The sequence below is a fragment of the Lepidochelys kempii genome, chromosome 10 (assembly GCF_965140285.1).
Source record: "Lepidochelys kempii isolate rLepKem1 chromosome 10, rLepKem1.hap1, whole genome shotgun sequence".
In the NCBI taxonomy this organism is placed as follows: Eukaryota; Metazoa; Chordata; order Testudines; family Cheloniidae; genus Lepidochelys; species Lepidochelys kempii.
The window spans coordinates 39,059,970-39,072,431 of record NC_136389.1 but is presented as its reverse complement, the minus strand read 5'-3'; the positions used below and the strand labels follow the sequence as shown (position 1 = coordinate 39,072,431).

Sequence of the window (12,462 nt, the reverse complement as noted above, 5' to 3'; positions counted from 1 at the left end):
GGTAAATCTAAGTATTGGAATATCCACCAGCTTTTTGGGGTTTGTCTGTCCCGTTCTGTGCAGTTCACCCTAATTGAGTGACCACGGCTGGCCCCTGCTGGGACCCTCTGTCACGGACTCACAGCTTGAGCCCACTCTTGGCCCATACAGTCCCTGGGGGCAACCCTCTTCAGTGTGACAGCCCTTCTTGGGGGGTCCACTCTCTTTCGGGGGTTAAGCCCCTCCGTCTCCTGGAACTGCACCTCTCTGAGCCTTAGCATGCCTGTCTCTCGCTGTGGGCCCCCTCAGAAAGTCCACTTGCTCTGGACCCCTGGAGCCTCCACTCCCAAAGGAAATAATGCAACCCTGTTCTCTAGACCCGAGCGACTCTCAGCCAGCATAAAATAGGTGGGTTTATTGAGCATCTGAACACAGCACAGGAAAATCTCAGGGTTCTCAGGCCTGGCTCCCTCAGCACAGTACATCTAAGTCTCTCCTGCATCCAGGTGGGCTCTGCCTGCTCTCTCTCTCCAGTCCCGAGTCTCCCCGCCCCCGGTGCTTTCCAGCTGGGCATCTGATATCACTTCCCCCAAGTCCCGCCTCTGCCCATTGTCTTCTATCCAGGTAAACAGGGTCTCCTGGGTCTCCTCTCCTCTCAGGTGTCCTTTGCACCCCTCTGGCTGGAATCTGCTGGTCAGGTCACCAGGGTCCTCTCTCAGCAGCTTATTGTCCTCCCACTGGCAAGAACCGGCTGTGACTCCCGAGCTTGGCCTCCCGGTCACCAGTTGTTGGGGTATCCATTCTCCAGGCGATTGGCTGGGGTCCCAAGTTCCGTCATTGGTCCTCTGTAACAACAAACTCCCTCTCCCATCATCTCGTTAAACCAGTAACACCCAGGGAAACTGTGTCCCACCTCCTCTGCATGCAAACCATTGAAAAAAACAAGAAAAAAACAAGAGAACCCCCCACTTTGTCACTTCCTGGTCAGAAAACCCCTATGACATCTAAAGGCTGGCTGGACATTGAACCAAATAGACTGCTCCACAATCTGAAAATGCATGTGGCAATGTATAAAAAACAGCAACATTGTGCCTCCATGAGAGTTAAATCACACAAGCCTAATGACTTATCCAATTCATGAGGCAGGCGCGCACGCGCACACACACACACACACACATACACACACAGTGGCTTGTTACTAGCACACTTAAGCCACAACTGGCCTTTTGTCTTGAAGCAGAACAGACTGCCAGCTGGAGCACTCACAGCTGGTCTAAAGGACAAAGCAGATGACAGAGAACAATGGGTTGGTGCAGTGAGACACAAGGAATTCCATTAGAGGATTCTTGTGACATAAACCAACAGTGCTGAGCCAAAGTCCCCATAATAAAGATGCTCACAATATGGAAGTGGGAGACCCTACTGGCCACAGATACATGCAGAAAGAAGGCAAGTGGTGATTAAAGAGCCGGTAATCCTATGGGAAACATTTTATACAATCTCTTTTAAGGATGCCTTACCCAGGTGCAGACTGGTCCAGGACAAAGAGGATGCTAAAAGCATCTGATGGGGAAATTACCTGTATTTTTGCCTGGTCTGTTCAAAGCCAGTTAATTTTGCTAAGTGACAACAGTGTCCTTATCTATCCCATAATTTACTGAATCCACGCACTTAAAAATTATTAAGGCTAGTATTATTCTTATACTGACTATATAATGAGCAAGCATATTCTTCTTATGAAGTAAGTATAAAGAAATCTCTCATGACAACACAATCACCTAAATTCTGACCCCAGGGGTGCTGTTTTATATTGATTTGTTCTTCAGAGTATTTTTGTTACTTTGATTTAGGTGTTTGTATTAATTTTTCTTTAAGGGTTACAATTAAATAGGAAATATCAGTTTATATTTATCAACCTGCAAAAGAATATTGTGGTAAAGCCCTTGCTATTACTGATCTTAAGAATGATGTTGTATATGTAGTTTAAAAGGAAAGTGAGTAAGGTTATCAATCTATGATAGATTATATATGTGGTCTTGCATTTGAGATAAATATGTTTATTACACACACACAGGTTTCAGAATTTGTGTGCATATTATGAGATTACAGAGGAAAGAATGATATTTATTTTGGTTCAGAATTAAGGCTGTTGTATTATGATAAAATATGCTCTGCTTGGTGCATCAAAAGAATGTGTGTTTTTATTATGAAGGCTGGATCCTGCAAATCTTTACTTAAGCCATTCTCACTCCCTGTTGGCTTCAACAGGACTCCTCAAATGATAAAAAAATGTAGGGTTGGGCCCAAAAACTGATGTCATGGTACTGGAATCAAACTCAAAATGATAGAGAGACATAGGGACAGAGGCCTCTATGCTTTAGACACATAAATGTACTTAACACTACCACCAGATCAATGGGGCTACTCACAGTAGTAACATTAACCAGGTGTCCATGTTTGCAGGATCAGGGCCAGAAAGAGAGGGAAAAAGGTGAAAAATTTGTTTGGAAAGAGTAGGAAAGAAAGGGAGGAGGCTGAAAGTGAAAATGGAAAGACAATAAATGAGAGGCACAAATAAAGGGAAATGTACTATCCATGTAGCCTCTTATTTAAACCTTTTATAAATGTTTCTTTGACCCCTAACTCTATCTAATACATTCCTCTTGTTTAAATTATTGTACTTAATGTTCAGAACATCCGGTGGGGTTTCTGCCCAGGAGAAGAATATATTGTTTTTCTTTAAATACAGTTATTTGGCCAAATCAGACTGTTTTTCTTTGGCAGAAAAGAATGTTATTCTGCTTTTTCACCAATGGAGATTTTTCATGTTGTTTTTGGTGCCATTTGCTCTTTGTCAGAGTCAGTCTCCCATCCCCACTTCCCCCATCTCTCTCATTCCAAAGGCATTTGGGAAAAGGCCAAAGCTGCAGTGTTACAGAAACGCTTCCTTACAAGAGCTCCAGAGGAAAGGAGAGAAAACAGAGTGAGGCCCAGGAAGGCTGCAAACTTGGAACAAAATCAGAAAATAATTATACCATAGGCAGAGAAATATAGTCTCCAAATGTATACAGTCCTACAGGAACTTAAGAGACATTAGGGGAGCTCCCTACAGCTTGGGGTCCTACACCATTCCTTCCAGTGAGTCTCACTGGGACCAGTGTAGCCATCAGCTAATCTGTAGTCAGAATTCCTGGATCGTTCTTTCTGTAACGGGGAGAGGAGGGTCTAGTGGTTAGAATGCTAACCTCAGACTTGGGGGATCTTGGTTCAATTCCATCCTCTACCACAGACTCTCTGTAACCTTGGACCAATAAATTAGGCATAGAGCCTTAGAGTTATTTACAGGCCTAACTGTATCGCTCTGTGCCTCAATTTCCCCATCTGCAAAATGGGGATAATAGCACTGCCCAGCCTCATAGGGGTGTTGTGAGGAGAAATAAAGTAAAAATTAGGAGGTGCTCAGCTCTACAATTTTGTCAGCCATACGAGTACATAAAATCTAGAGATAGATGAGAGGCCTGAAATGTGAGCTCCCTCATCCCCTACAGTCCCCCTCCCCCCAGCATAATCAGAATGCCTGTACCATTCCCTATTGCTGGAACTGGAATTACTATGACTCCCATGCTGCCAGAATGTATACAGCATTCCCTACAGCACCTCCTGCTGGCAGAGAGTGGACCTGTGTATAGCTGAAAACTCCCTACAGCCAGAGCTGTTACATCATTCCCTTGACGCACACAGTACGAAAAAGCTGAAACCAGAATAGTGGTGAGCTCCCTACAGCTGCTGTATCAGGGTTCAGCTTGGACTGAACAAGCTGAATTATTACGCCTAGAGAACCTTCTGAACTGTGCCGTCTTGGTACAGAATGTCAACACACCTATTTAAAGAGAAAAAAAGCACATTGAAAAAATACAGGCCAGTTAATATTTCCTCAGCAGGATGAAAAACAATGCGTCAGCCACTGCAAGCTGTTAGGAAAGAAAAAGAAAAAGAGAAACAACAACAGAGTAGGGAAGGGGCTACTTTTGTATAAACAAGATAAGAAAAGGGTTTTCTGAACCGGGTGACTAGCCCCATTCAGATCAATCTACACAGGATGGCTAGCAGTCTTAAAAGTTTGGTCTGAGAGAGAGGAGCAGTGTTTGAAAACCACTTTTAGTACAGCCTATAGCTGTGGCATAGATCTCAAAGCCAAACTCCATCAAAGTTTGGGGTTTTCTGATGGTTCTGGCCCATCGCCACTCCAGACACACAAGCCTGGCAGACTTTGCTATTTAAACAAAAATATCTTCCAGTAAGGAAGTAAGGACTTGTCTAGTAAGCAGGATTCTGTGCCCAAAAGCTGATGGCCCTCTATGATTTCTGGGTACACTGTGCATCTTCATTCAGCCCCGGGCTCTTCCACCTTGCTCTGCCAAACAGACCCTAGCCCTGGCCCAGAGTAACCACCCTCTCCTACGGTGAGAAGAGACTTTCACCTCCAAACTCATTCAGTTGCATCAAACAACTACATATAAACTTAAGGCCAACGTGGAATCTAACCAAACTTTGAAACCTGAGTAAGATAACAGGCTTCCATTCAGCCAATGGAAACGACTTTCTCTTTGCATCCACATTCGGACTAGGCAGCCAGACCCTGACAAAGGAATCCATCTTCTCGCATCAGGCCTCCCATTGTTCTCTTACAAGAACCAGGATTCCAGGAAGACAAGCAGCGAGGTAAACAGACACAGAATCAAATCTCATGATATATACATGCCCATGGAGGAGTCCAGACACTAGAAGGTCACCTCCAAACTTCCCTGTTTAAATACCTTTAAAACAACTGAGTCAGGATCCAGAAGGAGCCAGAATGGTTCCAAGAGAAACCAGAGAGAGTATCATGCTGAGAGGTCTCCACCTATCAGGTTCTCTGTGGACAGCCTGAGAGTTTGTTGAAGTGTCTAGAAGCTTTTAGTTCCTGATTAACTTTTCTTCCTTTTTTTAAAGCACATTGGTAACCATAGCAACAGTTGCTGGCAAAAGTGAAAATGCATTTCTGTCCTTTATTAGGAGCCATTCCCTTCAATTACCTCATTCTGCTCACCCATCCCTTCAGCCCAAGGAATTGATGTCTGTCTTTTACAATAGACCCAGAATTGTGTCAGGGACCTTCGTCTACTAAAACTCAGGAGGCTCTGTATGCTCTCACACACATGGCTCCTTCGTCCACCCTGCCCACCTGGAATTAAACCACAGCCTACTTACTGACTCTAGGGAGAGAGTGTTCTCTAGCAGTTAGAGACTGAGACTGGAAGTCAGAAATGCTTGGTGTCATTTTCCAGCTAAACCACAGGCGACCTGCATGACTTTGGGCAAGTCTAACGGCAGTACCAGGCAAATTAGTTGAAACAGTAGTAAAGAATAAAATTGTCAGACACATAGAAGAACATAAAGTGTTGGGCAAAAGCCAACTTGGTTTCTGTAAAGGGAAATCCTGTCTTACCAATCTATTAGAGTTCTTTGAAGGGGTCAACAAACATGTGGACAAGGGGGATCCAGTGGACATAGTGTACTTAGATTTCCAGAAAGCCTTTGACAAGGTCCCTCACCATAGGCTCTTACGTAAATTAAGTTATCATGGGATAAGAGGGAAGATCCTTTCATGGATTGAGAACTGGTTAAAAGACAGGGAACAAAGGGTAGGAATAAATGGTAAAGGTTCAGAATGGAGAGGGGTAACTAGTGGTGTTCCCCAAGGGTCAGTCCTAGGACCAATCCTGTTCAACTTATTCATAAATGATCTGGAGAAAGGGGTAAACAGTGAGGTGGCAAAGTTTGCAGACGATACTAAACTGCTCAAGATAGTTAAGACCAAAGCAGACTGTGAAGAACTTCAAAAACATCTCAGAAAAGTAAGTGACTGGGCAACAAAATGGCAAATTAAATTTAATGTGGATAAATGTAAAGTAGGTTTCAGAGGAACAGCCGTGTTAGTCTGTATTCGTTAGAACCACTAACCCAGGAACTTATCCTTGCAACAAAGCCCGTTGCCAATTGTGCCCACATATCTATTCAGGGGACACCATCACAGGGCCTAATAACATCAGCCACACTATCAGAGGCTCGTTCACCTGCACATCCACCAATGTGATCTATGCCATCATGTGCCAGCAATGCCCCTCTGCCATGTACATTGGTCAAACTGGACAGTCTCTACGTAAAAGAATAAATGGACACAAATCAGATGTCAAGAATTATAACATTCATAAACCAGTCGGAGAACACTTCAATCTCTCTGGTCACGCAATCACAGACATGAAGGTCGCTATCTTAAAACAAAAAAACTTCAAAGCCAGACTCCAGCGAGAAACTGCTGAATTGGAATTCATTTGCAAATTGGATACTATTAATTTAGGCTTAAATAGAGACTGGGAGTGGCTAAGTCATTATGCAAGGTAGCCTGTTTCCTCTTGTTTTTTCCTACCCCCCCCCCCCCCCAGATGTTCTGGTTTAACTTGGATTTAAACCTGGAGAATGGTCAGTTTAGATGAGCTATTACCAGCAGGAGAGTGAGTTTGTGTGTGTATGGGGGTGGGGGGGATGTGAGAAAACCTTGATCTATGCAGGAAATAGCCCGACTTGATTATGTAAAGAGTTGTCACTTTGGATGGGCTAGCACCAGCAGGAGAGTGAATTTGTGTGGGGGGGTGGAGGGTGAGAAAACCTGGATTTGTGCTGGAAATGGCCCACCTGTTGATCACTTTAGATAAGCTATTACCAGCAGGACAGTGGGGTGGGAGGAGGTATTGTTTCATGATTTCTGTGTGTATATAAAGTCTGCTGCAGTTTCCACGGTAAACATCTGATGAAGTGAGCTGTAGCTCATGAAAGCTCATGCTCAAATAAATTGGTTAGTCTCTAAGGTGCCACAAGTACTCCTTTTCTTTATATGTAAAGTAATGCACACTGGAAAAAATAACCCCAGCTATATATGCAATATGATGGGGGCTAATTTAGCTACAACTAATCAGGAAAGAGATCTTGGAGTCATCGTGGATAGTTCTCTGAAGACCTCCACGCAGTGTGCAGTGGCAGTCAAAAAAGCAAACAGGATGTTAGGAATCATTAAAAAAGAGATAGAGAATATGACGGAGAATATCTTATTGCCCTTATATAAATCCATGGTACGCCCACATCTTGAATACTGTGTACAGATGTGGTCTCATTTCAAAAAGATATAGTGGCATTAGAAAAGGTTCAGAGAAGGGCAACTAAAATGATTAGGGGTTTGGAACGGGTGCCATATGAGGAGAGATTAAAGAGGCTAGGACTTTTCAGCTTGAAAAAGAGGAGAGTAAAGGGGGATATGATAGAAGTATATAAAATCATGAGTGGTGTGGAGAAAGTGAATAAGGAAAAGTTATTTAGTTGTTCCCATAATATAAGAACTAGGGGCCACCAAATGAAATTAATGGGCAGCAGTTTTAAAGCAAATAAAAGGAAGTTATTCTTCACACAACGCACGGTCAGCCTGTGGAACTCCTTGCCTGAGGAGGTTGTGAAGGCTAGGACTATAACAGGGTTTAAAAGAGAACTGGATACATTCATGGAGGTTAAGTCCATTAATGGCTACTAGCCAGGATGGGTAAGGAATGGTGTCCCTAGCCTCTGTTTGTCAGAGAGTGGAGATGGATGGCAGGAGAGAGATCACTTGATCATTACCTGTTAGGTTCACTCCCTCTGGGGCACCTGGCATTGGCCACTGTCGGCAGACAGGATACTGGACTGGATGGACCTTTGGTCTGACCCAGTATGGCCATTCTTATGTTCTTATGTTCTCAGTTTCCCCTCTTGTAAAATGGGGTGATATCTCTCTACCACATGGGTGGCGGGGGTCATAGTGAGATTTAGCTAATAATTATAAAATGCCTTCAAAAACATCAGATGAATGGTGTAGTAAAGTGCAAAGTATTATTGTATTTTAGGGTGATGTGCTAACCTGCTGGGTATTCCACTAGGACCTTGAGCATAATGAAGTCTATACACCATCCCTTGGGAAGGGGAAAGCAATCAAACTACAGTGGCTTGAGCACAGTACAAATGATATGACATTACTGAGAGCCAGTCTGGTCCGGTAGCTAGAGCACTAGGATAGAATTCAGAAGACCTGCCTTCTATTCCCAGCTCTGCTACTGGCAAGTCACTTCCCCCACTCTGGTTCCTGTCCAGTCCTTTGTCTACTGAAGTTTTTGCAGCATGGACTACCTTTCACTATGTGTACATACAGTACTTAACACTCAGTCTCAGTTGGAGCCTCTAGGTGTTAATGTAATGTAATATCACTCCTGCTACTATCGGCATGTCTTAGCAGCAGAACAGCTTGACTGTGTGTCCCAGGATCGGTGGTGCAGGGGCCTGTGCTTGTGGAGCAGGAGGGTGGGAGCCCTAAAAAGACAGTTACCTTTTCCGTAACTGGTGTTCTTTGAGACATGTTGCTCATGTCCATTCCATATTAGGTGTGTGTGCTCTCCACATGCACTGGTGCCGGAAGTTTTCCCTCAGCAGTATCTCTCCCCACCCTCAGTTTCTTTTTGCTGGAAACTCTGACAGTGGGGAAAGAGGGCGAGTTATGGAATGGACATGAGCAACACATCTCGAAGAACACCAGTTACAGAAAACGTAACTATTTTCTTCTTCGAGTGCTTGCTCATGTCCATACTATATTAGGTGACTCGAGAGCAGTACCCCTGGAGGTGAGTAGGAGTTCACGGACATGTAGATTGCAACACAGCTCTGCCAAACCCAGCGTCATCTCTTCCCTGCTGAGTGACGGTATAATGAGCGGTAAAAGTGAACAGAGGACCACATTGCAGCTCTATAGATGTCCTGGATAGGGATGTGCACCAGGAAGTCCACCGAAGATGCCTGCGCTCTCGTCGAGTGTGCTCTGACAATCGGCGGCGGCAAAACCCCTGCCTGATCGTAACAGGTCCTTATGCACGAGGTAATCCAATTGGAAATCCTCTGCGAGGACACCGGGTGGCTATTCGTCCTATCCGCAGTAGCGATGAAGAGTTGAGTTGATTTTTGGAAGGCTTGGTACGTTCTAAGTAGAAAGCCAAAGCCCTTCAGACGTCCAGGGCGTAAAGACGCCTCTGCTCACTGGTCTTGTGTGGTTTGGGAAAGAACATTGGGAGGAAGATGTCCTGGTTCATATGGAAGGTGGAGACCATCTTTAGTAGGAAGGCTGGGAGGGGCAGCAACTGAACCTTATCTTTGGAAAAGACCATGTGGGGAGGTCTTCTGAGGTCAAAGCTTTAATTTCAGAGACCCGAGCTGCCGACATCACCACCACCAGGAATGTGACCTTCCATGACAGGTGGGAAAGGGAGCAGGAATCCAGCGGCTCAAAGGGCAGGTTGATGAGCCTAGAGAGGACCAAGTTAAGATCCCACTGCGGGACAGGAGTCCGTACCTGTGGGAACAGTCTCGAGAGCCCTCTCAAGAATTTGACCACCATGTCATGGGAAAACACCGTCTGTCCTTGGATCATCGGGTGAAAAGTGGAGATGGCTGCTAGATGCATTCTAATGGAAAAGTGTACCAGCCCGTTTCCTCAAATGGAGCAGGTAGTCCATGACAGCCTGTATGGAAGAACGCGAGGGAGAGATGCCACGCTCAGATGCCCAGTAGGAAAATCTCTTCCACTTGGCCAGGTAAGTCAGTCTGGTTGAGGGCTTGCCGAGAGCAAAACCAGTGGCATTTCCTGTTCTGTCTGGTAGTGAAAAGGTCCACTTGGGGAGTTCCCCACCTTTGGAAGATCATGCAGGCTACCTCTGGATGGAGAGACCACTCGTGGTGAGAGAAGAAGTCGCTGCTGAGATGGTCTGCCCGCGTATTCCTGACACTGGGAAGGTGACAAGCTTCCAGGTGGATTTCATGGCTATTGCAGAAGTCCCATAGACGGAGTGCCTCTGAACAGAGAGTCAACGAGCGCGCTACCCCTTGCCTGTTGATGTAGAACATCAAGGCTGTGTTGTCCATCAGCTCTCATACCACCTTGCTTGACAGGTGGGGTAGGAAGACTCCGAACACCAGTCAGACTGCTTGGAGCTCTTTGACGGTTATGTGAAACTTCGCCTCCTCTGGGGACCACATCCCCTGCGTCTGGAGGTCACCAAGACGCGCACCTCAGCCAAGGTCCAAGGCATCCAACACCAACTCGATGGAGTGAGGGGGGTTGTCGAACGGAACCCCCTCCAGGATTGTCCACCATTGCAGAGAGGTAAGTATTGCCTGGGGAATGGTAGCCATCTTTTCCAGGGCGTCTCTGGACTGGGAATAGACCATCCCCAGCCATTGTTGCAGGGGCCACATCCATAGGTTGGCATGGCGGACCACATAAATGCATGCTGCCATGTGACCCAGGAGGCACAGAGAGGCCTTGGCTGTAGTCAGAGGGGACTTCCGCAATGAGGTTCATCAACGTGTGGAACCTTTCCAGCGGCAGGTTGAATCAAGGACCGCGCTGATGAACTCTATCCTCTGCACCAGCATTAATGTTGACTTTTTGTCATTTACCAGTAGACCCAGAGAGCGGCACATGGCCTGAAGCACCGTGACATCCCTTTGGACTTGAGACCTGGAGCCGCCCTTGACGAGTCAGTCATCTTGGTACGGGTAGATCTGAATACTCCGACGCCTGAGGTAAGCCACTACCACCGACATGCACTTGGTAAACACTCTTGGTGCTGTTGCCAGGCCGAATGGGAAGACTGCAAACTGGTAGATCACTATGTGTAAGTACGCATCCTTCAAGTTGAGGGTGGCATACCAGTCTCCTGGATCCAGGGAGGGGATAATAGAAGCCAGGGAAACAATGCAGAACTTTAAATTCTTTAGGTACTTGTTGAGGTCTCACAGGTCCAGGGTGGGCTGTAAACCATCCTTGGCCTTTGGGATTAAAAAGTACCGGGAATAGAACCCCTTGTTCCTGTACTTGCAAGGAACTTCTTCCACTGTACCCAGCTATAGTAACCCCTTTACCTCCTGTGCGAGGAGACTCTCATGAGAGGGGTCTCTGAAGAGGGATGGGGAAGGTGGGTGGGAAGTGGAGGTAGAAAGGAATTGGAGGGTATAACCCTGTTCCACTGTGCTGAGGACCCATTGGTCCACGGTTATAGCCATCCAGGCAGGGAGGAAGAGGGAAAGGTGGTTTGAGAACACAGGGAAGGACTAAACTGGGAGGAGAGGTAGATACGCTGGAGGGTAGGGATAGGATACAGAGGGACCTAAACAGAATAGAGGATTGGGCCAAAAGAAATCTGATGAGGTTCAACAACGACAAGTGCAGAGTCCTGCACTTAGGATGGAAGAATCCCATGCACCTCTACAGACTAGGGACCGAATGGCTAGGCAGCATTTCTGCAGAAAAGGATCTAGGAGTTACAGTGGATGAGAAGCTGGATATGAGTCAACAGTGTGCCCTTGTTGCCAAGAATGTCAATAGCATTTTGGGCTGTAAAAGTAGGGGCATTGCCAGCAGATCGAGGGAAGTGATCGTTCCCCTCTATTCGACATTGGTGAGGTCTCATCTGGAGTACTGTGTCCAGTTTTGGGCCTCACACTACAAGAAGGATGTGGAAAAATTGGAGAGAGTCCAGCGAAGGGCAACAAAAATGATTAGGGGACTGGAACACATGACTTATGAGGAGAGGCTGAGGGAACTGGGATTGTTTAGTCTGTGGAAAAGAAGAATGAGGGGGGGATTAGATAGCTGCTTTCAACTACCTGAAAGGGGGTTCCAAAGAGGATGATCGAGACTGTTCTCAGTGGTAGCAGATGACAGAACAAGGAGTACTGGTCTCAAGTTGCAGTGGAGGAGGTTTAGGTTGGATATTAGGAAAAACTTTTTCACTAGGAGGATGGTGAAGCACTGGAATGCGTTACCTAGGGCGGTGGTGGAATCTCCTTCCTGAGAAGTTTTTAAGGTTAGGTTTGAGAAAGCTCTGGGTGGGATGATTTAGTTGGGGATTGGTCCTGCTTTGAGCAGGGTTTGGACTAGATGACCTCCTGAGGTCCCTTCCAACCCTGATATTCTGTGATTCTATGATAGATCCAGGGAATAGTCTGGTAGGTTGCCCTCGGGCTCACCCTTAAAACGACCATTTGGCCCTATCATAAACATACAGCTAAGGGTATCATAAAATCCCTCCTGAGCAGCTGTAGTGAATCTTTACCCATAAGGGGTTAAGAAGCTCAAATAACCTGGTTGGCACCTGACCAAAAGGACCAATAAGGAAAAAAGATACATTCAAATCTGGGGGAGAGGGAGGTTTTGTTTGTGCTTTCTTTGTTTGTTTCCTCTATGGACGGAGAGAGAGAGCAGGCAGGTAAAACATCTCCTGAAAGCATACCTGAAATGATCCATCTAAGATTATAAAAATTGTAAGTAAGGGCAAGGAAATGTGTTAGATTATTTTTGTTTTAGCTTGTGAA

At 45.8% G+C, this 12,462-nt stretch overlaps 1 protein-coding gene across 1 annotated transcript in view; it reads right to left on the bottom strand.

Moving 5' to 3' along the window:
- Positions 1–374: 374 nt before the first annotated feature.
- Positions 375–12,462, bottom strand: part of CCDC78 (coiled-coil domain containing 78) — a 127,188-nt gene continuing 115,100 nt past the window's right edge. The window contains exon 14 of the mRNA XM_073363049.2: positions 375–824. Coding sequence (XP_073219150.1) covers positions 758–824 — 67 coding nt within the window. The 3' untranslated portion in view covers positions 375–757. The remainder of the gene's footprint in view (positions 825–12,462) is intronic.